This window comes from Phallusia mammillata, chromosome 7, assembly GCF_965637545.1.
Source record: "Phallusia mammillata chromosome 7, kaPhaMamm4.hap1.1, whole genome shotgun sequence".
Taxonomy (NCBI): Eukaryota; Metazoa; Chordata; class Ascidiacea; order Phlebobranchia; family Ascidiidae; genus Phallusia; species Phallusia mammillata.
This window is the reverse complement of record NC_137258.1, coordinates 21971281-21995427: the sequence shown is the minus strand read 5'-3', so window position 1 is coordinate 21995427 and position 24147 is coordinate 21971281. Positions and strand designations below refer to the sequence as shown.

The window sequence follows — 24147 nt, the reverse complement described above, 5'->3', positions numbered from 1 at the left end:
ATAATCATGAAATTACTTGATTTAATTGACGTTTTAATGCAACATTGTGTTGCAAACTTGGTTATCCTTTACCTAAAAGAAGCAGTTTTAATCATCTACACAAAAATATCTATATTGAGTTTATATGGATATCTGTGTAAATATGCATTATAATTTAAATACTAGTTAATGTGTGTCCATTTTTTAAGTCTAAACTTGTAATCTGGTCAACGATTCCAGATTAAGTTATTCAAAGTAAGAAAAGAAAGAAATGAATTCTGTTAGCGGTATTCGAAATTTTAGCACCTGCATGAGAAGATATGCGAATTTGCAAGGAAAAACTGCAATTGTTACTGCGTCCACTGAGGGCATTGGATTTGCTATTGCCCATAAACTTGGAAAGGATGGAGCTAATGTAGTGATTAGCAGCCGTAAAGAAGAAAAAGTTTCAGAAGCATTATCCAAACTTAAAAGTGACAATATATCTGCAATTGGAATTCCATGTCATGTTGGAAAATCTGAGGACAGAAAGTCGCTTTTGGATTTGGCACAGTCAAATTTCGGAGCCATTGATATACTAGTGACCAATGCTGGAGTCAATCCTTACTTTGGCACAACCCTGCAAACACCTGAAAAGGCATATGATAAAATTTTTGACACAAATGTCAAATCAACTTTTCAATGGATTCAGGATGCTGTTCCGTTAATGGAAAAAAGTCCTAATGCTTCTATTACAATTGTATCTTCTATTGGGGCATTTGCTCCATTTGAAATGCTTGGCATTTACTCTGTAAGCAAAACAGCTTTAGTTGGACTAACCAAGGCATTAAGTCCTGAACTGGGTGCAAAAAACATTCGCATAAACTGCATTGCACCTGGCATAATCAAAACTAAGTTCAGCCAAGCCTTGTGGAAAAATCCAGACATCTCAAAGACGATAACGAGCCAAGTTGCATTAAAAAGAGTTGGCACTGCAGATGAGTGTGGTGGTATTGTTTCATTTTTAAGTTCTGATGAAGCAACTTATGTTACTGGTGAAACTTTTGTGGTCAGCGGTGGCATGCCATCAAGGCTGTAATTTTTGTTATACCTAAAAAAATATTGAACGGAACATAGTTTTGTAACCTCTTAATTTCATGGTGTTTGGAGAAAACACATACAATCCTTTATTTAACTATTGTTTGTACTTTATGTATGTCATGCATTTTTTCTACTTTTGTTGTTAAGTTACTCAAATTATATGAATGCTGTTCAACTTTGATTTTAGTGCTATATTTTGTGACATGGACCTCACTTGGTTATCAATTAACCTGTAGTTACTTAAATGTATTTGTATGCGCAACCATTAGTTCATACAGTAATTACATATTTTTTGTGCATTGCAGATATTACAATGGGCAGGTTCGATAACTTTGTTGCACTGGTCACAGGTTCCACTGAGGGAATAGGCTTTGCCATTGCCAGAAAATTGGCCCAAGATGGTGCTCATGTTGTTGTCAGCAGCCGGAAGCAGACAAATGTTGATAGAGCTGTGAAAAGCCTAAAATATGAGAACCTGTCTGTTACTGGCATGGTTTGTCATGTGGCTAAAAAAGAAGACCGAAAGGCATTATTGGATAGGATCGTGCAAAAACTTAGAAGGCTGGATATATTAGTATTAAATGCAGCTGCTAATCCGCACACAGGAAAAATCTTACTGACTCCAGAATCTGTTTATGACAAGATATTTGATGTCAATGTAAAATCAACTTTTATGTTCATTCAAGAGTCGGTCCCACTTATGAGGAAACAAGAAAAAGGTTCTGTTGTGATTGTATCATCTATGGGAGGGTATGATCTACATTATGCACAGAGTGTATATGGTTTTAGTAAAACTGCTCTACTTGGTATGACAAAGGCCCTGGTAAACAATCTAGCTGACAGCAATATCAGAATAAATTGTATTGCACCTGGGATCATTCGTACCACGTTTAGTAAATATCTTTTTAAGAATGGAGAAAAAGCTTTGGTCAAAAATGCTCGAGCAAGACGCGTTGGTGAGCCTGATGAATGTGCTGGTATTGTTGCTTTTCTGTGCTCTGGCGAGGCATCGTACAATAATGGTGAAACTGTGGTTGTGGCTGGTGAAACACCAAGTCGACTTTAGTTTTTTTGCAAATATAACAAAACAGATTAAATGTGATTTACCTAAAGTTCTATTGTGCAATGTTAAAAGTGCTCTTTATAAGCTCTTATATTGGATAAATATTGGTGAAATACCAAATGGTCTTTGTTTATAAAACACATTAAATGTGATTTTCGTAAGGTTCTATTGTGCAATATTTTGAAACAGCATTTTACCAAGCAACATTATTGTAAATATAGTTGCAATGATTTTACACATGTACTTTCTTTTGATATGCAGTTAAAGAAAGCTTCTTGTAAAGAAGAATTTGCACTCTACAATTGCAATTGCTTACCCTATTACACATGTACTTCACTTTATATACCTATTTAAAAACCCTTTTTGTACAGAACCTGTGCCCGAAATTTGCAATCATTTACCGTATAATACATGTACTTCACTTTATATACACAGTTTAAAATCTTTTATGTAAAGAAGAATATGCACTGTCATGATTCATGAATAAGGGGGTCAGAGTGAAAAGTTTTTGTATTGCGTAACTCACTGCCACAAGATGTAATTAGTCTTGGAATGAACACCTTATGCCAAACTTTGCAAATTAAGTCACCCGCTATGCTGAATATTAAATATGCTCATACAGCTCTTCTGTGAATGTATTATCTCAAACGTTTTTGCAATTAACCGAAATGTGGAATAATCTGGATTATTTTTGTAACAAGTAACTGCTGATGCAGATGAGATTAGCGACCTGTATGCAATTTAATGATAATATTTTTACCCAAATTCTTCCATTTTTTGCTTTTTGAATGTAGCACCTTTTATGTGTGTCATTGATATTTAAAGGAATATCTGGTATCATGCTTTTTGTGTGATTATTAATTAACTTCTAGTAGCTTGTAAAGCTGTTTGTATAGTGGCCAGTTTCTTCAGTGTTCATGCATTTTTGCCTGTTGTAGATATATTGTTACAATGGGAAGGTTTGATAACTTAGTTGCACTGGTTACCGCTTCCACTGAGGGAATTGGCTTTGCTATTGCCAGAAAACTGGCCCAAGATGGTGCTCATGTTGTTGTGAGCAGCCGGAAGCAGGCAAATATGGATAGAGCTGTGAAAAGCCTAACAGATGAAAACCTGTCTGTAACTGGTATGGTTTGCCATGTGGCTAAAAAAGAAGACCGAAAGGCGTTATTGGATATGATTGTGCAAAAACTTGGAAGGCTGGATATTTTAGTATTAAATGCAGCTGTTAATCCGCATGCTGGAAGTATTTTGCAAACTTTAAAATCTGTGTATGACAAGATATTTGATGTCAATGTAAAATCAACCTTCATGTTTATTCAAGAGTCTGCTCCACTTATGAAGAAACAAGGAAAAGGTTCTGTTGTGATTGTGTCATCCATGGGAGGATATGTCCTATATTACACACCCAGTATATATGGTGTCAGTAAAACGGTTCTAATTGGTTTGACAAAGGCCCTGGTAAACGATCTAGCTGACAGCAATATCAGAATAAATTGTATTGCACCTGGGATCATTCGCTCCAAATTCACTAAAGTCCACTTCAAGAATGGAGAAAAAGCTTTGGTCAAAAATGCCCGAGCAAGACGCATTGGTGAGCCTGATGAATGTGCTGGTATTGTTGCTTTTCTGTGCTCTGACGAGGCATCGTACATTAATGGTGAAACTGTGGTTGTGGCTGGTGAAACACCAAGTCGACTTTAGTTTTTTTGCAAATATAACAAAACAGATTAAGTGTGATTTACCTAAAGTTCTATTGTGCAATGTTAAAAGTGCTCTTTATAAGCTCTTATATTGGATAAATATTGGTGAAATACCAAATGGTCTTTATTTATTAAACACATTAAATGTGATTTTCGTAAGGTTCTATTGTGCAATATTTTGAAACAGCATTTTACCAAGCAACATCATTGTAAATATAGTTGCAATGATGTTACACATGTACTTTCTTTTGATATGCAGTTAAAGAAAGCTTCTTGTAAAGAAGAATTTGCACTCTACAATTGCAATTGCTTACCCTATTACACATGTACTTCACTTTATATACCTGTTTAAAAACCCTTTTTGTACAGAACCTGTGCCCGAAATTTGCAATCATTTACTGTATACCACATGTACCTCACTTTATATACACAGTTTAAAATCCTCATAAAGAAGAATTTTCACTGTCGTGATTCATGAACCAGGGTGTCAGAGTGAAAAGTTTTTGTATTGCATAACTCACTGCCACAAGATGTAATTTGTCTTGGAATAAACACCTAATGCCAAACTTTGCAAATTAAGTCACCCGCTATGCTGAATATTAAATATGCTCATACAGCTCTTCTGTGAATGTATTATCTCAAACGTTTTTGCAATTAGCCGAAATGTGGAATAATCTGGATTATTTTTGTGACAAGTAACTGCTGATGCAGATGAGATTAGCGACCTGTATGCAATTTAATGATAATATTTTTACCCAAGTTCTTCAATTTTTTGCTTTTTTAATTGAGCATCTTTTATGTGTGTCATTGATATTTAATGTAATATCTGGTATCATGCTTTTTGTGTGGTTATTAATTGACTTCTAGTAGCTTGTAAAGCTGTTTGTATAGTGGCCTGTTTATTTAGTGTTCATGCATTTTTGCCTGTTGCAGATGCATTATTACAATGGGAAGGTTCGATAATTTAGTTGCACTGGTCACAGGTTCCACTGAGGGAATAGGCTTTGCCATTGCCAGAAAACTGGCCCAAGATGGTGCTCATGTTGTTGTGAGCAGCCGAAAGCAGCCAAATGTTGATAGAGCAGTGAAAAGCCTAAAAGATAAAAACCTGTCTGTTACTGGTATGGTTTGTCACGTGGCTAACAAAGAAGACCGAAAGGCGTTATTGGATATGATTGTGAAAAACCTTGGAAGGCTTGATATATTAGTATTAAATGCAGCCGTTAATCCTTATGCTGGGAAAATCCTACTGACTCCAGAATCTGTGTATGACAAGATATTTGATGTCAATGTAAAATCAACTTTTATGTTTATTCAAGAGTCTGCTCCAATTATGAGAAAACAAGGAAAAGGTTCTGTTGTGATTGTTTCATCAATTGTAGGGTACAATCTATCACTAACTTCAGAAATATATGGTGTCAGTAAAACGACTCTAATTGGTTTGACAAAGGCACTTGTAAACGAACTGGCTGACAGCAATATCAGAGTAAATTGTATTGCACCTGGGATCATTCGCACCAAGTTCACAAAAGCTTTACTTCAGGCTGGGGATGAGTCTGTGGCGCAGAGAGTCGGTGCAAAACACGTTGGTGAACCTGCTGATTGTGCTGGTATTGTCAGTTTTCTGTGTTCTGACGAGGCGTCGTACATTAATGGTGAAACTGTGGTGGTGGCCGGTGGAGCAATGAGTCGACTTTAGGTACATGACATACTAATTTTTTTTTCAAAGTTCCGATTAATATGCACTTTTAAAATTGTTTTTAATACTGTATATATGTGTTATGGTTCTATTTCTAACATTTTAGTGCACACATACATGCAATTTTAAACTGTCTTTATTTACACCCAACAGTTGCAATGCTTCAGTCCAAGCATATATGTAATTTTAAAACTGCTTTCATTATTGTATTTTTTGCCTCAAATCTTATTATTTCCTCCATTTTTGAAACTACAATTTTTCGTTATTCACACACTATGCAGCCAATGCTTTTAAGTTCAAATGTGTATGCAATTTTCAACTGCTTTCAACACTGTACATATGCTCTATGCTGCCAATACTTCAATCAAAATATATTTGCAATTTTAAAGCTGCTTTAATACTGTATTTTGAGCTCTATGGTTGCAATACTTTGAAATTTCTAGCATTTGTAATTGGTCATCCTATTTTAAAATCCACTCTGTGATGCTAAAATAAATGTTATCAAAAATTTTTTAAAATTCATATAATTGTGTTTTACTTTAGCACCCCCTATGTGCAATAATATTTACTGTTATATCCAGTGATGGGATTTAAATTTTTTGTCAGTCGGTTCTATCACAAAAGTCATATTCTCATCAGGTTCATTGACAGTAACCAGTAATGCTAACCGATTCACTGATCTCATAAAATTTCGTGAGACAGTTCTATAGAACCGGTGCGAACCTGCTAAATCCCATCACTGGTTACATTCTTACATCATAATCTTGGTTCTACATTACTGGTTTACACAAAAAAAGTTCAATTAGTTTTAAAATAGCTTTTATGCTTTGCAGATCCAGATTGTTACAATGGGTAGGTTTGATAACTTAGTTGCACTGGTAACCGCTTCCACTGAGGGAATAGGCTTTGCTATTGCCAGAAAACTGGCCCAAGATGGTGCTCATGTTGTTGTGAGCAGTCGAAAGCAGGCAAATGTTGAAAGAGCTGTGAAAAGCCTAAAAGATGAAAACCTGTCTGTTACTGGTATGGTTTGTCATGTGGCTAAAAAAGAAAACAGGATGGCGTTATTGGATATGATTGTGGAAAAACTTGGAAGGCTGGATATATTAGTATTAAATGCAGCCGTTAATCCATACTTTGGAAGTGTATTACAGACTCCAGAACCTGCATATGACAAGATAATGGACATTAACGTCAAAGCAACTTTCATGCTCATTCAAGAGTCTGTCCCCCTTATTATGAAACAAGGAAAAGGTTCTGTTGTGATTGTATCATCATTTGGAGGCTACAACCCAAATGAAGCTTTGGGAATTTATAGTATGAGTAAAACTGCTCTACTTGGTTTGACAAAGGCACTTGTAAATGAACTGGCTGAATCAAATATCAGAGTCAACTGTATTGCACCTGGGATCATTCGCACCAAATTCAGTAAAGCTTTACTGCAGGCTGGAGATGAAGCAGTAGCAGAGAGAGTGGGTGTAAAACGCATTGGTGAACCTGCTGATTGCGCTGGAATTGTCAGTTTTCTGTGCTCTGACGAGGCGTCGTACATCAATGGTGAAACTGTTGTGGTGGCCGGTGGAGCAAACAGTCGACTTTAGTTACAAAACCAAGTACAGTAAACTTACGTTAATCCAGAGTTATAACCAGGGTTGCCATACCGTCCTTATTTCTAAGATTTGTCCTTATTTTGAAGGGCTATGTCTTAGAAATATTCATTGTCCTTATTTCTAAGAAATGTCCTTATTTTTGATTGTAGTCCTTATTTTCAACAATTACTATAGTCAAATCCCTGCTACAAGTAGAAGTGAACCGTCCTGTTGTGAGATGCACTTAGTATTTTCTACGAACAACAAGTTGCTGGAACAGATTGTTTCTCACCAAAATTTCGCTAATATTATGTCATGGCTCGTATAAATGCTAAGATTTGTTCAAAAACGTTTGTTTCGTTTCTCATAAAAATTTAATTTTTCAGTTGTCCTTATTTTTGGTTTCAAGTCGATGGTAACCCTGGTTATAACCGAGTATTACTCATCCAGCAGTTTTATAACAAACAATCGACATTTTTGACCACCTCTACAAGACGCCTTCATCAGGATAATGGTATATCTTGCAAACATAGCCTGGTAGTAAAAGCTAATTTTATCCAGATTTGTTTGGGCCGACAAATTTATCTGATTTAAGCGATGAGATTTGGTCTTACTATTTATCAATTTGTGTAAAGATTGGATTAACGGACGTTTACTGTATATTGGTATTTGTTGTTTTTAATTTTATTTGATAAATATTTACCACTGTGCAATTCCCATGTAATTCCTTAATGCAATGATTATTGCCACTGAATTTTCAAGTACTGTGCAAAAAGATTGAAAATAACAATCAAGTTTTTATGTTGGATGACTAAATGTGGAGATGCAAGACAGTGCTAAAATTTTTCTTGTAAGCAAAAGTGACATTTAATATCATATTACAGTTTTTTTTTTTTTTAATTATTACCCATTACAGTGTGTCACAAGCAATAGAATAATTTGTTTGTATTCTGCAACTTTTAGGATAGACCAGTGATTCTCAAACGCAGCTCCCAGGGCCGCTTGCGGCTCCCCAACTACTTATTTTGCGGCTCGCACCAGACCTCAGAAAACCACCAAAGATTGCTATTTTAGCTTTCAAGGAAATAGTCTTTAATGATTTTCTAAAGGGTTTTGTTTTTTTGCGGCTCCTTACTTAAAAAATACCATTTGGCCCCGACAATAAAAAAGTTTGAGAACCACTGGGATAAACTGTCCTTTGAAAGCTAACTGATTTTAGCTGGGAAATAAACATTTTCAAACTTGTTGTGTCTAATTAAATGAACATAATTTGCTATATCTCCCGAATGTCAGAGCTAGAACAGTAGAAAAGACTTAGACTAAACCAAAGTATTACCATAATAGATGAGACCTTTTTTTGTTTATGATGTATTCACGATGAAAACAAATCAAGGGAACAGTCAGCAACATTTGATGTTGGAAAGTCAGTGGACAAATTTTTAAACATTTCAGGGGAATTGACATGATTATAAAAGTTTTTCTTCCTGCCTAAAAGGTTTTGTTTGGGTGTGCTAAAACTTTTAGGGTTTTTCAACTGCTTTAAAAACTGTTGAGAAGGTTCATCAATTGACCTTACATCGCTCAAGTTTGATTCCTTTCCCACAGGAATATTATGGTTTACTTTAGAAGTATCCATCTCACAGTGGCTTGACTCATGAACAAGGCTATCAGAATTCAAATTACACTCATTTTTTAAACTATTACAGTAACAACCCTTCACAGTGTCTACGCAGTCACATTGATCACTAGGTGATGTCCTGAGCGATGGCACTAAAGGCAGAGTCACATTATCTAGTAATTCACAGCTACTAGGTGTTTGTTTTTCCTTGGACGACATAGTTTCACTTCTGATATCATATGGTAATGATGGATTTAGTGATGCAGGGTTCATGTCTGTAAAAGATCCAGACCAGTTTTGTTTGTTCATTAGACTAATATTCATTGAGTCTTGCATGAACAAAAAGCTGTCTGAAAGTGATTTCTGATGCCTGCTGCTAATACCACAAGGTTCATTCTCTTTTGTGTGAGATTTTGGCTCATTATTAAGTGAGAATATATTTGTAGTTCTACAATCCACATGACCACTTTTCATGTTGTGAAAATTACTTTCACCAAAGTAGAGAAGCTCCTCAAAATACCCTAGCACAGTTTGGTGTCTTCCACAGCCATTTACATAATAAAGATCTTCAGCAACATGGGTGGTTTCCATTGTAAGCTCATCAGAGTTTGTCTTAAAAAACGTTTGAACTCAAGGAAAGTGTTTGGATGAATTTGAAATGCAAAAGGATACCTTAATCAAGAAAACCATTGTGTGACCAATGAAACACTTTTCTATGGCTTTAGTGATCAGAAAGATGGTCTCTTCATCAAGCTTGTTCCTTCTAAACTCATGGATAAGAAATACACTTTTATTTAAAAATAAAAATAACGGCCCCAACAGATGCAAAAAGTGAAAAATGGGTCTCAGCAAATGCTCATGCCATCATCAGTGATACAATTTTATATAGTTTATTGTGGGGTAGCATAAAAACAACACATCAAATTTAAACCTTAAAGGCTTCCTTAAATTGAACCAATAAATTTAACTTACTGAATAAATTTGGGAGCTTCAATTCCATAACATTTATTCAATGGTTCCCCAAACACTGTTATGTGTAAAAGTCCAACAACCGTGTCGACGTCAAAACATATTCGATATCTCAAAATGCTAATGAAGTTTCCACACTTTAAACATCCACTAAAAAAACTCAATGTTAAAGTTGTGAAAGTAGTTGCCGTAAAGTAGTTGAAACCGGCTGTTTGTAAGATTGAAGGTCACAATCAATGACAAACGCAAGTGTCTCGTGGTTTGTTACGCAACATAACAATGGTTGCAGTAACAATCGGCATTGTTATGTGATTGTTTTATTCCCAGTACTGGCTGGTTGTTCAAGTATCTTATATTTGCTTTATGTTAACTGCAGGAATGACTAGTCAAACAAATATTATAGGCATTTTTGCAGCCAAAACGCAAGCAACCCTCGAATAAGACGTTGCCAGTTTAATGTTGAGTTGTTTAAAAATCGTCACATACAATGTAAATGAACATCTTGAACAATGTTTACTTAATTCCTGTGGCAACTTCACTATCTGTCTGTGCGGAAGTTTGCTATATCTGCAAACTTTGTTTCGTTTGTTTAACCCAGGGGTCACCAAACTACGGCCCACATTTTTTTGGATTCATAGGATTACAACGCCCAAAATAGACCACAACCAATTTGTTACATCACAGACGAGACTACAAGTGTTAATTGTGCGCGAACAATTGCATTCTTTTGTTACTTGTGACGTAATATATGAGCATTGCTCGTTAGTTGATGCTAACTATACAATTTAACAGTCGGATCACCAGATTTTAAATGGGATTGTAGAAAGACCATATTTTGGCCCACCTATGAAAATCGCATCGTGGGCCAAGTATGGAAAGACGGCGCTAGAACATGTTAACTATGCGGCTCGCGCGAATCGTTATTAAAGTTATCTGGCCCGCAGTGTAAAATGTTTAGTGACCCCTGGTTTAACCGAATAAGGGTCATAATTTAGATCGTGCGCTCGCCAGGACAACGGAGCAGTTAACGCAACTGCATTGTGTTCCTAAGATTGTAGGTTTGAACGGCTGATGGATGTTTCCAAAACATGGAAAGGTCTCCCCTAAAATTTTGCAAATAATTAAAAAATCGACGCCTATGGGTGCACCTTTACCTAGCGATATAAATGTGTGCCAAATGGCATAAAGGTGCATCAAGCGATATAAATGCGCACAAAGCAATATTAAGGTGCCATAATGTACATCAAGCTATATTAACGTACGTTATGTGTTAAAACGGTGCGCCAAGCGTTACTTCCATACTTTCTTCTCAAGAAATTTTGTAAAAATTGAGTCTTGATTTTCAAGAAATAAATAAAAATTAAATGTAACACCTCTTATTGCATTTTTTTTGTTTCAACTTCCCCCTAGATCGTACTGGGCAAAATACTTTCTTCTTTTGCCCCCAAAACAGCCGTTTTTAACATGCGTTGCCGCTAAACTTTCACCTTTTCCAGGCAGTAGACTGCTTAGTTGCGTTAGACCTTTCACAGTCACTTTGTTTTTTGCAGGTTTGCTATCGAATCACTACTTGCGATCGCTTCTAGAAGCAAAAAAGCGTACAGTCAGAATTTTTTGTTTGTTTTTGTTAGAAAATCGGCTGAAATAAAAATTTTAAGACTCTCGAGAAATGAATTTTCAATTTCTTGCTTCTCAAGAAATAAATAAGTCGAAAAATAGAGGAACACTAGTTGCTGTATATCTTAGATGCACCCCATTACCACCTAAAGTTTTAAAGGAACATTTTGACAATTGTTCAGTATTGCAACATGTTTGTAAAATACCTTCCATTCTCAAGAATCTTTGTGAAACATTTTGAACAAGCATTGTACCAGAACAAACTATCTTTCAGATTTGTAATCGTGCCAACAATTTCCTTTTTCTCTTGATTCATTTAAATGTGCTACAAACTGTTTTGGCAACGTCGTTCAACTCCAATAAGAATTCCTGCAATGCAGAAGATAATTTACAGTATTTTCTTTTACTTTAACCACTTTATTTCCAACAGTATATACAACACTGGTAATTACCGATAACAATTTCGAAGCTGCCAAATACAAAAAAAGTTTCTTTGTTTTTAAGTTTACTTTTTTTTGTTTTTCCCCTCCATGACTATTTCCGATGAGGGAGACGTCAAAGTGACGTGCGTCTGATGAAACTTTTACTTATATCTACAAATTTTCAAAATTTAATATCTACAAATTTTCACGTAAAAACTAAACTGTTTTGCAACAAAAATGACTGAAGGATGGTTGTTAATTGCAACAAAACTGCAGCAACAAAGTGCAACAAAATAATTGCGAGATAAAATTGCGGCGATGAAACTAAAACGCTGCTGAACTAAAGATGGCTGTTAAATATCTCATTGTACTCCTTTGTCAAGCTTTCTTTGATGTTTATTTGATTGGTTGGGTACTTCATTTTTACCCGTCAACATTATATCCTGTCAAAAAAGAAATATCGCCTCTTTTGATTAGCTTTTTAGCCAACTAGTTATTGGCTAACCCAATATTAAACCTCGAATTTAGTGGATCTTGACGCGTTGCAGATTTGTTGTTTTATCATGCGTTATGAGGCGGAATTTGTAAAAGATTTGTATGGTAAAATTTTGGCTTTCAATGTAGGGTACAAAGTGACAACAAGCTGTAATCAGTTGTGGAATTCAGCCGGTTTGCACCGATTCTATAGAACCGTCTCATAAAATTTTATGAGATCAGCGAACCGGTTAGCATTACTCGTTACTGTCAAAGGATTTTGTAACAGAACCGGCTGAAAAATATGACTTTTGTGATAGAACCGGCTGACAAAAAAATGAATCCCACCACTGGCTGTATTTTGTTCCTTTAAACACCGTAAGCTACTATTCGAAATAAGCACAGCTGGGTAACAAGGTGTATGCCGTAATGACAAACGCACCCGTCTATAACATATTTTCTATGGCTTGTTAAGGAAATGTGTTCGTGAATAAATTAACGCTATGAGGAAACAATTACGGTGGTCTATTTGATTTGCTGCTTTGATGTTAAATGGTTCTGTTCGGCGCATAGAGATAGGTAGCGTTTCATTTGAGGTAGTAACTAAAAGTACTTTTATTATCGACAGCAGAAGAACATGGGAATGCATATCTTATTTTCTTTTGCGTTTGTCCTACTGATGGTGAATGAAAGTAAGTACATATCAACACAACAAAAATCTTTTGTTTCTGTTGAAGGACCACTGTTAAAGTTTTATGTATGAGTTTCACACGAATATTGTTATAATACAAGAATATAGGCAACTCAGAGCCTACAACAGCGGTTTTTAAACTTGTGTCTGCGGTCCTACGGTGGTCCGCCAAAGCGATCTTAGAGTAGTGTAACAAGACGTCCGCCCTGACATGTCTGAAATTTTGGCATAAAATCTATGTCCGAAAATAATTTTAAGGTTGTTTACGTTTTAACTGTTTATAGCTTCAACACTTTATTTTGTTAAATGCCAGTTTAAACTTGCTTTGTAACTTTTTAGGTCAGCCATGTAATCGAGGCACTCTTAGTGCTATATCTATAGATATCGACATTCAAGCTTCATGCAATTCTTTCAACTTGAGATATTTATACACCACATCGTCACCGCAACCCATTTATACAGTATTGGCTTCTGGTACAATCGCTGAGAATGACTTCTGCGATGTAAGCATTGCTCATAACATTAAGTACTCTAAAAAAACTTGTAATGGTATTTAGAAATTGTTGTAACTTAGTAATACAAATGCAATTTGCCCAAAAATGCTAATAACTAATTGAAACTTGGTTTAATACTGCATTAAAAAATGTCAAAAGATAAAAGTGGCTTTTTGGTTCTTGTTGAGACAATGTCGTTGTTACGGCCAGTGTTGCTTTGGTTCACAAACAGACGATTTATTGCCTTTGGCACACCTGTCTCCGTGCTGAAAGCGTGCGTGTAATCAGCGCGCCTTGTTTCGTGGCAGTTCTGTTGCGCTTTACACTGTGCGCTCTACATTGGTGTGTTAAGTTGTGTGATGCGAGATCTGCAGTTGTGCGGAATCTGTAAGTAGACTCTGTCAAATCATTAACGTGTTACTTTTCATTGATTCAGGATTTTGAGCACCAACGGTCACATTTTTAAGGAAATCTGACCCGTTATGTAATTGCATCTTTGTACTTGAATTTGGATTCATGTTCGATATAATGTGTGATAAAGAATAAAAGAATACAAAACGGATCTGAATTTCCATAGACCCGACAGTTAAGGTGGACCAAAACAAGTTTGGAGGCCACATTATTTCCTTAAAAATCATCTACAAACATTGGTGCTTCGTGGAATATGTCGCTATCGGGAGTAAATGATTCTATGGTATTGGCTTTGGAAGAAGAGCAAGGTCCCAGTCAAAATTTAATCACGCTCAAGCATTCAAGAAGTGAGTTGATTGGGGAAGTCACGAAATTGGAAAAGAAATTTAAAGAATTAAGTGATGATCTGACTGCACACAAGGAGGTCACCAAAGCTAAGGGACTAATAGACAAGGCCTTTGACAAATGTATTAAGAGCTGCAAGGAATTCGAGGCATCTTTGCCCCCATCGGATAACGCAGCAAAACTGGAAGCTGTCGCAAAGACCCATTTGCTTGAGTTGAGGTGGCGAGACATTAATCTGACATACAGAAATTTTCTTGAGTTGACCTCTGCAGACATTGGATCGAATAGTGGAAAATCTTCTGAACAGTCATCGTTGGTCAGTCATTCATCTTCTGTAAGAAGTTTGCGCCGTACCCAAACTTTGCTTTATTATGCTGAAGAACAGGCTCGGATCAAAATGCGAGCCTCAGAGCTAGAGCTGCGAATTGCCAAAGATAAAGCAGAAAAACTGAAAAGAGTAGCAGAGGAAGAGGCGGCAGCACTATTGATTGAAGCTGAGAATAATCACCAGAAGAGAATTCTTGACACTAAGATAGAGCTGTCTCGCAGAAAACAAGAAAATGAACTGGATATGATTGAAGCCGAAGAATTGGGATTTAACACCTCAAACAACCATGATGTCCCAGGGCCTTGGTTCCAGTCGTCGAAGGTAGGCCTAAACACAGAATGGCAAATTGGGGCTCCATCCAATCAGGTATACGACCTGTCAGTTGGTTCAGTGGCGCCGGTACCGCAGTCATCAAAGGAAAATGTTTCGTTTGTACCTACGCATGCGCCGATATATTCGAATGCATCTGAGGCTGCGTGTCCATTTGATTCCCCATTTTTCCCAACAGCTAGATCACATGTATCTCACCCGTGTTATGCCAACGCGTTTAAATCTGCCGAGAATCCGTCTATGGGGCCGGCGTCAACGAACAGAGAAAATTCTGGAGGTGAGCTCTCTTCTGATTGCAACACGACTAATTATGCAAAGGCTGTTGTAGACTTAGCGGAAGAAACAAAGAACCTGTTACGTGGGTTTTCGTTGCATCAGACCGATTTGCTGACGTTTAACGGAGATCCTCTAGAATATTTTGAATTCATGCAGTACTTTCATGAGACTGTAGTCAGACAATTTTCTGACCCATGTGACCAGTTGCGTTATCTAATAAACATGTGTAAGGGTGAAGCACGTGATGCTATCAGGGCATGTCTGTTTGTTAAGCCGGCTTCTTTAGGTCTTCTACAAGCGCAAGAGACGTTGCGAAAAAACTTTGGTCGAATGGACCTGGTGGTAGATGCCCATGTTAAAGATATAGTGAAAGGTTCTGCCATCAAAGCTGGCGACCGAGAGGGACTAAAAAAACTAGCACATAAAATGAACCACGCACTCATAGCTTTCCGAGCATGGAATTGTGAACATGAATTAGATTGCAATCAAACTTTGGTGGATATATTCAAGAAACTTCCATTTCACTTACAGACGAAGTTTGTGACAGTGGCAGACAGTTTGTATAAGACTGCAGGTCATGTCACTTTTTCCGACTTGGCTTCGTTTGTGACTGACAAAGTAGAAGAGAGCAATAACATGTTCGCTCAGTCTATCGCATTGGGAAAACCAAAGGAAATGTTTGAAATGTCTCGGAAGAAGGGAGAGCATAGGGTTTTTTCGGTACAAGACTCCACAGAATCAGTAGAGAGTGAGTCTTTGCCAACCATTCCCACCACAGCTGACAAGATAGCTCCACAGCCTTGCGTCGTTTGCAAGAAATTTCACCCTCTTTGGGTATGTTCTGATTTTACGAAGAAAAACGAATATGATCGTTGGTTGTTGGTGAAGGCTAACCGACTTTGTTTTAATTGCTTTTCGCCTCACCATATGGCCCACGCCTGCATTTGTGATCAAAGGTGCAAACGCTGCAAATTGCCACATCACACCATGTTGCATCGTGAGAAGCGAAGCCCGATACAACCAGTTGCGAAACCAACTGCAGCAGAACCGATCACATCTCACACTCTTGTGGCCACAATATCTTCCTCACCTGCGGACTTAGTGCGTTTGAAAGTCGTCCCTGTTTATGTCTGGGGAAAAGATCCGAAAAGTGCAGTAAGCACGTACGCTTTATTAGATGAAGGTTCTGATGTTACCCTTTGCACAACTAATTTAAGGGATAGATTAAATCTCAAAGGGCGACCAGTCTGTCGAAAAATCACCGGATTTGGCGGAAGCGAGCTTCGGCAGGGTCACGAAGTGGAGATTTCGGTGCAAGGTATTAAAGAGCACAACCCGATTCGTATTACAAAGGTACTTACGGTCAACACCCTTCCAAAACTGCTGGACAGCATTCCTACCCCTGGGGATGTTAAGCGACATTCTCATCTAAACGGCTTGTGTTTTCCGGATTTGGCCGATAAAAAAGTGGAGATACTCATTGGGGCCGGTAGCCAGGAGGCTCACTTAGTGCGGGAGATGCGACGCGGTGGAGAAGGACAGCCGAACGCTATCTACACAGGCCTAGGGTGGACTTTGGTGGGGCATGAAGCTCAAAAAGAAAATGAAACGGACAATAAGGTGAACTTTGTGAATAAACGCACAGCTCTATAAAATCTTTCAGCATACCTACGATCAAGACTTTAAAAGTGACAAATGTCCAGGAGAAGTTTCGAATTCTGTTGGGGACAAGCAAGCGTTACAAATCAAGGGGTTGCCATACAATCGAGGAACAGTTGGAGGAAGACACTGGAGTTTTAAAAAGTGGCATGCCAGGCGATTTTTCAGGAAGAGCTGGAAATGGAAGAGGTGGTCTCGGTATCAAAGAGGTTACTGAATTTGCCCTGCTGGCCAATTCTTCTCTCATACAAAACATTCGAAAATTGCGTCCCTTAGTAAACTGCGGTGTAATTTAAGCATTACACGATGCGTTATAGTTCTCGTTCTATAAAGTTTCAAATACTTGTCCTGTAGTATGATGCTGCTAATTGGACGCATGACGCAGTGTGCACGTGTTTTTCCAAATGTTGTCAACGCGGCTTGTCCTTTCGCATTGAACCGATTTCATCGCGCTGTGTTTTATTGTGTTGGTGAACACTGTCCTTAAATGTTGTAAAAATTCGTCGCTGATGCTCTAAATTTTGGGGCCGGTATGTTACGGCCAGTGTTGCTTTGGTTCACAAACAGACGATTTATTGCCTTTGGCACACCTGTCTCCGTGCTGAAAGCGTGCGTGTAATCAGCGCGCCTTGTTTCGTGGCAGTTCTGTTGCGCTTTACACTGTGCGCTCTACATTGGTGTGTTAAGTTGTGTGATGCGAGATCTGCAGTTGTGCGGAATCTGTAAGTAGACTCTGTCAAATCATTAACGTGTTACTTTTCATTGATTCATATATATATATAGGATTGAGCACCAACGGTCACATTTTTAAGGAAATCTGACCCGTTATGTAATTACATCTTTGTACTTGAATTTGGATTCATGTTCGATATAATGTGTGATAAAGAATAAAAGAATACAAAACGGATCTGAATTTCCATAGACCCGACAGTTAAGGTGGACCAAAACAAGTTTGGAGGCCACAGTCGTGTTGTGGTAAAAAATTACATTATATGTTAAGCGCTAGTTTTGTACCCTATGGCATCAATCTATTTTGGTTGGGACAAACCATTGGTACTCGGGTGCTAACAGAAGCTTAACTAGTGGTTATTGGCCAAACAAAACTATTTTAAGAAACTTGCTATTCACACTCGTTGACATTTGTGTCCACATTTAGCATCTAACATGTGTCATCCCGCCTTCGACTGTAACTTTATGTTTCAGCTAAAACGTTCATTTTTCTGCTAAAGGTGTATGCAGGTGATGATACGTCTGGTGAGCTACTGGGCCGTTACACTGGCGATGGGGTAAAGACTGGACCTTTGGCAACTCCAGACACCGCCATGTACTTCGATTGTCAGCTCAGCAACACTGGACTTCTTCGGGTCATTGCTGCGCATGGTGTGTATCTATCATTTTTGCCTACTACGTGAATTAGTCACCATAAACGTTTACAGACAAAATCAGATGTAATGAACCACCATCACCTTAGGTCACTTCGACTGGTTCCACCATTGTTCCACCCCCAGTCGTGTTTGCTTACAATGCGCCCATCTCAATTTCTTGCGAGTTCCCGTCACACAACGCTTTATAATACGATGTAGCTGCTGCGCGTTCAGCCATCATCCACCAATTGTGGCATCCACAGTTTCGCGCTCCATAACGTTTTAATATTGCAGCGCAGCTATTTCCGGATTGGCGAATGTTTTAGTGCCATCGTGTCGCTATATTTTCTTTCACCAAGCCAAATAAACTCAACTCAACCTTCGAAGAACAATTGGTAAACTTTAAACATCATAGTTTTCTGACCACATATTCATATTCTCTTGATGATCTTTACTGAATATTTAGTCTTACTCTTTACTATTAAGTTCTATAGAAACTTAAACAAAATGAGTGCATTTTGCTTTAATAAGCAAAGTCAGAACCTTATTCAAATAGCATCGGGCACCAGTTACATATTTCCAACATTTCAGGGAGTTGTGGCACAAACGCTCCTTTGACATTGCCTACCACCATGACTTTGGAAGCTGGTGTATTCAGATATTGCGTGCATGAATTTTCCAGTGCACAAGCCAACACGTTTATATTTGATTTCTCATCGTTCAACATATCTTCCATGGGAGATTTTGTTTGGGTGAGTTTGCGATAAAAAACAATTTATTATTTTTCTCCAGTGAGCCACAGTCCAAGATGAAATAAGCAGTTATGATTTTTATTGTGCTATTTTTTAAGCCACTCACGAACAAGTCGCACAAAACGATTCATTATACCATAAAGCCGCAAATTGTCGATCCATCGACAAATTGGTTGTTGATCACTGCGTTACGGTACCGACTTGTATGTGCATATTACCGCAAAGAGACAATGTTTGTAACTTTTTTTCAGATTCGGCCAAGTGATCCAAATGCACCTCATTTAAGATTGACTGGAGAACCCGGTCCGATCACGTTTGAAACATCGGGTACCGGTTTTGAGTTGATTGTTACTAGTGACAATTTGGCCCAGTTGCCGCCTGAAGGGAGTTTTGATGTCGCAATTACGCTGGGTAAATGAATTTTATTGCTTGAACATATATTTTATCTGCCCCTAAGTTTTTCTGTTGGGACACTTTTACTTTCAAAAAACCTAAACGCATTAGCGCAGTGTTTCTTACCTCGAAGTACGCAGTCATAAATGATGTCGTGAAAGATTTTCGTGACTCGACCCCTGACCACCTCACGACACTCATGAACAGTTGTCATCTTATTATTATTATTATTGTCATTAACAGCTATACTAATTTACTTATAGGCAAAAATAGTTCGAGACATAAAAAGCTTTTGAGAAACAATGTGTCACGCCAGGTACCAAATTTTATTCTAGTTTTGATATTAAAGAATACGTCGATAATTGCATTCATTTTGCTGGATTTGTCGGTAGAATAGCCTACGTTATCACTCTTATATTTTACTGCAAAAATTACTTTTGCTGCAGGGGCCACACCTACTAATGTAGTCTGCCAAGAAGAAGTAACTATTAGGTAAGTGCAAAAAGTGTTGAGAAGTTAAAACTATGTTCCATTAGCTTTCTGTGTTTCAAATCTGCAGCTTCGGCGATGCTGATCTGGCCTCTTTAACGTACGAGAACGGAGATATCCTTTACATCTCATCCACCCGACAAGTTAACCTCCAAAGCATTCCAAGTAAATGCAAAGCTACCGGGGATTCCATCAACTTTAACTTTAATCTGACAGATTGTGAGGCGCAGTATGAGGCAAGTTCTTCAAATCCTTTAACTCTTCTAAGATCTTGCGCCGATCGCAAACTTATCGGAGACTCCGTCCGCCGCGTGAGGTGCAGTGAGCACATGAGTTGGTTTTTCACACAAATTAGTTTGGAAGGATCAACGTCGCATAACAAACTAACATGTGTGTAAATTTGAATAGGTTTAATGCACGTTTTCTTGACCAAATATGAAATAACGCAACTTTTTCAAACCGCCATTTTTCACATTTTCTTTGTCCACCCTAAAAATTTGACATTTACTTTGTATTTTAATTTGACCATAGAACGTAGGTGGCCAAGTAAATGTCACCATGACCGTTTGGAACTTTAAGTCGATGGACAGATCAACGCATGTGCAACGTTACGTTTCGCACAGCATCGCGGTCACGTGTCACTTTAACGCGTCATACGACGTAACATCTGACGTCATCATGCCACAAATCCCGTAAGTTGTTTTTGTTTTATTAAATACTAAAAAGTTGTTTTTTTGTATTTTAAATAAATTGATAACATATGTCACCATTCATTTGGCCACTTATTACCAAAGGAGTCGAACCGCTTGTCATATTGGTTCAGGTAAACTTTATACTGTGTTTAGGGATTAGGGTTCGGTTGTATAAAAAGTATATATATACTTCGGGTTTTGTTCCGGCTCGGGCAAACTATGCTTGTAATTTGACTTTCGACGGGTTCACCAGCACCGAGCCTGTGTAGCTCAATTGGTAGAGAGCGAGTCCTAGAAAGACTCGTGTAGTGGGTTCGAGTCCACACACCGCTGGCTACATTTTTCTGCGTTTCGCCTTGCCATATGGGTATGCTCGGTAACCGACTTGTTCTGTATTACGCGTTTAGTTTAGGCCTGGCGTACCATGAAAATATGGGCGAAGGCGGATGTATTCTCTAGGTTTATTGACAAAGAGTGCTATAAGCTCTTTTGTACACATACATAACCAGCTAGATCTCTTTTTTATTTTTGTTACTTCTTAATGTAACTTTTCCACAGTTTTTTTTTTAAATATGTAGCCTAAACATATTTTATCATGTATTTTTTTGTGTTAGAGAAAATGAACAAACCATGCAATCTGAAACTGGAGAATTTCAAATCTCACTCAACCTCTATGACAACGAATTTTTTAACGAATCTTTAGCAGCAAACGCAGAAGTAATTGTACCTGATTGCATTTTTGCTAAAGTCAATCTCGACCATATTCCTCCTGGAGTCAATGACTATGTTGTTCAGGTGGGTTGAAATTACTGATGCACAGAAGTTTTCGGTTGGCCGAAACGATTGGGCTGATTTGGCCGTTTTGGCGATGTTTTAGTTTCAGGCCAAACTTTTGCAATGTGTTGAATTAATGTCGAAACCATCAGTATCACCCATTTAAAACATCATTACTAAACTGATCATTAGTTGTAGAAAAAACAGAAGTTTTAGGTGTTTTGTTCTTAGAGCTTACGTGTCTTTAAAGTAGTTTTAAAATGTCATAAATAAATCCACCTTTATCAACTACATAAAGTAGAATACATCCATAACAAAGAAAATTTTGGGGTCCTTCTGCTGGTTTGGCCCCTTGTGGACAAATATTTGGTTTTGGTCCAACCTTTTGACGCAGGTTCAGTGCATCACTTGTTAAAATGTTAAAAAAGCATTTTTTAACATTTCAAACTTAATTTGGATGGTGACATGTAAGTTTATAACGCCAGGCAAAATATATTCAATTAACTTGATACAAATTTTCGTGTATTTTAGGCCGAGAATTGCTGGGCAACTCAAGCTGATAACTCAAGCGCCGAACCATCTTACTCAATAGTAGAGGACGGGTAAGATTAGTTTGTTCAGCTTCTATAAACAAACTTTGAACCTCTAGTTTTGTTTTGTTAAAATTTTAGATTATCACATTCTAATTGTATTGGCCCGCTAGGAGAAATAGGCGACAACGTTGTAACAAAACAATCCACTGGCCGAAAAAAACGCACATAGATGAAAACGGCACCATTAGTGGATTAACGGGGTAGCAGTGAACGAAATAATATTGCAACTGTTTATTATTGCATTATAGCGCTATAACGTTTCGCGCGACACGCGTTTCATAGAGCAAAGCCTATTGTCTACACGTCACAATAGTTACTGAAAGACAACTATTTCCGAATACCCTACCCAGAAATGTTGAGTCATGTTACAGTGTTACACATGCTGCAGTGCTGCGTTGCCTGAGAAAAACGACATTCCGTTCAGTTGGAGGGCGCTAGAAAACGCCCAGCAGCCACACCGTAAATCGTTTGTTAATTCGTTGATTCCAAAGATTGTCCATAAAGAAGGGGTCACAGTGTAAAAATGGATTTCTTTCATATTATTTTTTTTCTTAACTTTATCTTTTTATTTTTCGAAAATAGATCACTTTGTCAAACAGCTAACCAAAAACTTTTTTGTTGTATTTAGGTGCACAGCGCCACTTAGCGGCGGTGAACCAAGTGATGCAAAAGAGGCCTTGCGGAACTACAAACCGAATTTCGCCACTTTTAGGTTGAAAAGTTTTGTGTGGACAAACTTCACTAGCAACCAACAATCAATTTACATCCATTGTGACGTCACTATCTGCCAAAACTCTACTGGACAGTGTCCAGGACAAGTTCGTAATACTTTACATTATTTCAAATGTTTTAAAGACAATTTTCAAATGTTCAATATCCCCGTTTAACATATGTAGTTCACAAAGTCTACGCTGTCAACATAAGCAATCAATGCAATGCTTATGCTTCAAAAGCAATTGATGTCAGTAACGTTAGAATATCAAGCCTGAAAGGGTATCATAAATTGAATTACAGTGTTATTGCAATTAAAAACCCTACCCCAACCTTATTGGCCCAAATAGGCGGAATTTTCATGAGTTTCATTACTCGCTTTTTAGTAGGCCAGTCGTAGGTATGAATCGCAGGGGTCAAATTTTACTGAAGGATAATAAGTAAAAAATTCACACTGAGGTAATTTGTTATGTTATTTTTTTGTTATGTTTATATTATTGCGTATGTTTTAGATGTGCACGAAGAGAAAGAGGAATGCTTTAGGACAAAACGAATTCCAACGTCTGTCTGTCGGTCCACTTCGTTTAGTTTCTGAACTAACAGAAGAACGAACAACTGCAGAAGGAAAACGTAAGAAAGCACAAGTGACTGCTGTTATACATGTCAAGCTCTGGGCGTAACCGGATCATTCGGTGTACGCCTTCAATAAGCCTGTCGTACTATGATTTTTATATGAGTGTGCAGCGATCACTGGTCTGCATGAACCCTTCAGGGCCGATGCCAGTTATGAATTTTTGTTTATCTTAACTAATTCGATGGATGTTTTCCCAAATAATTAACGTAAACGTATTTTTGTGTTTAGAAATGCTGAACGATGTGGATGAATCGAAGGATAACATCGACATGGTTTACATCATGGAAGTCTTGTTAATCGCTGTGTTAATTGTCTTTTCTATTTTTATTGTACGCGGGTTTGTTGACAAACAAGCATCATTGTAAAGAGAACAAACACCTAGTAACACCCTTACTTGAATAATGAAGAAACTTAACACCTTGGAAAAGTATTCAAGTGTTAACATGCTTGGTCATAACCATACAACATTTTTCAAATTATTCTAGTGCTATGTTGTTGTTTTTTCGTTTCAGTTTGGTTGTAACCGATTTGTCATAATCTGGAAATAAACTGTGTAAATTATTATTCTCTTCATTCGCGGCCTATTGATGATTCGGAAAGGTGAGGTTGCAATTGAAATAACTGATTAGTGAAATCGGCAAAATGTGAAAAGTAACAGTTACATTGCTGTGATTCCCTGTGAATCATAATACAAACCAAACTTATATCGCTGTTTCTCGCTATTAATGTTTGGCATAGTTGATTGTGCAGCCTATATGCTGCGATAAAGGGACGATTATTCGGTATCGATAATAGCATTGAAACGTTTTTGCATAAGTTTTCGATTCCAGGACCCTTAAAGGCCTCTTTACACAACAAGACACACCAAAAAGGTTAAGAACAACTGAATTAGACAAAGATTTACCGCTAAACATTTATTCTTCTTCATGTAACTATTTCAGGGTACATGACTTCGTCACTTTTTGCAAGTTTTCCGAGCAGACAGGTGTACGTCATAT

General features: G+C 37.6%; 3 protein-coding genes and 4 pseudogenes across 8 annotated transcripts; 6 read left to right on the top strand and 1 right to left on the bottom strand.

The window, feature by feature from the left end:
• The first annotated feature begins 194 nt into the window (after positions 1 to 194).
• Positions 195 to 1365, top strand: LOC145238049 (dehydrogenase/reductase SDR family member 4 pseudogene; annotated as a pseudogene). Its single transcript, XR_013862072.1, has one exon. The product of XR_013862072.1 is annotated as a dehydrogenase/reductase SDR family member 4 pseudogene (transcript).
• LOC145238048 (dehydrogenase/reductase SDR family member 4 pseudogene) lies at positions 1304 to 3061 on the top strand (annotated as a pseudogene). Its single transcript, XR_013862071.1, has one exon. The product of XR_013862071.1 is annotated as a dehydrogenase/reductase SDR family member 4 pseudogene (transcript).
• Positions 3062 to 3073: 12 nt separating this feature from the next.
• Positions 3074 to 4759, top strand: LOC145238051 (dehydrogenase/reductase SDR family member 4 pseudogene; annotated as a pseudogene).
• Positions 4760 to 4771: 12 nt separating this feature from the next.
• On the top strand, positions 4772 to 6354 carry LOC145238053 (dehydrogenase/reductase SDR family member 4 pseudogene; annotated as a pseudogene).
• On the top strand, positions 6342 to 8387 carry LOC145238052 (dehydrogenase/reductase SDR family member 4-like). Its single transcript, XM_080101088.1, has one exon. It carries the CDS (start codon positions 6373 to 6375, stop codon positions 7123 to 7125), a length of 753 nt encoding a protein of 250 aa, XP_079957214.1. The 5' UTR covers positions 6342 to 6372; the 3' UTR covers positions 7126 to 8387.
• A 76-nt stretch (positions 8388 to 8463) lies between these two features.
• LOC145239501 (uncharacterized) lies at positions 8464 to 11872 on the bottom strand. 2 transcript variants are annotated; one of them, XM_080102829.1, is made up of 5 exons: positions 11770 to 11872; positions 11524 to 11686; positions 9704 to 9850; positions 9404 to 9494; positions 8464 to 9343 (listed from the first exon to the last, which is right to left on the bottom strand). In XM_080102829.1, exons 2-5 carry the CDS (start codon positions 11631 to 11633, stop codon positions 8486 to 8488), a joined length of 1206 nt encoding a protein of 401 aa, XP_079958955.1. In that variant the 5' UTR covers positions 11634 to 11686; positions 11770 to 11872; the 3' UTR covers positions 8464 to 8485. The 2 variants fall into 2 exon arrangements, with proteins under 2 accessions (XP_079958955.1, XP_079958956.1); XM_080102830.1 differs by having other exon boundaries at positions 11827 to 11847.
• A 963-nt stretch (positions 11873 to 12835) lies between these two features.
• LOC145237946 (CUB and zona pellucida-like domain-containing protein 1) lies at positions 12836 to 23713 on the top strand. Of its 3 annotated transcripts, XM_080100949.1 has the most exons (13): positions 12836 to 12905; positions 13244 to 13407; positions 17977 to 18127; positions 18703 to 18863; positions 19115 to 19274; positions 19703 to 19748; positions 19816 to 19981; positions 20277 to 20437; positions 21052 to 21232; positions 21743 to 21813; positions 22433 to 22622; positions 23028 to 23145; positions 23378 to 23713. In XM_080100949.1, exons 1-13 carry the CDS (start codon positions 12851 to 12853, stop codon positions 23512 to 23514), a joined length of 1761 nt encoding a protein of 586 aa, XP_079957075.1. In that variant the 5' UTR covers positions 12836 to 12850; the 3' UTR covers positions 23515 to 23713. The 3 variants fall into 3 exon arrangements, 2 of the variants coding, with proteins under 2 accessions (XP_079957075.1, XP_079957076.1); XM_080100950.1 differs by lacking the exons at positions 12836 to 12905; positions 13244 to 13407 and adding an exon at positions 17506 to 17722; XR_013862053.1 differs by lacking the exons at positions 12836 to 12905; positions 13244 to 13407; positions 18703 to 18863; ... (7 more) ...; positions 23028 to 23145; positions 23378 to 23713 and adding exons at positions 13839 to 16708; positions 16792 to 17469 and having other exon boundaries at positions 17977 to 18044.
• The last annotated feature ends 434 nt before the right edge of the window (positions 23714 to 24147 follow it).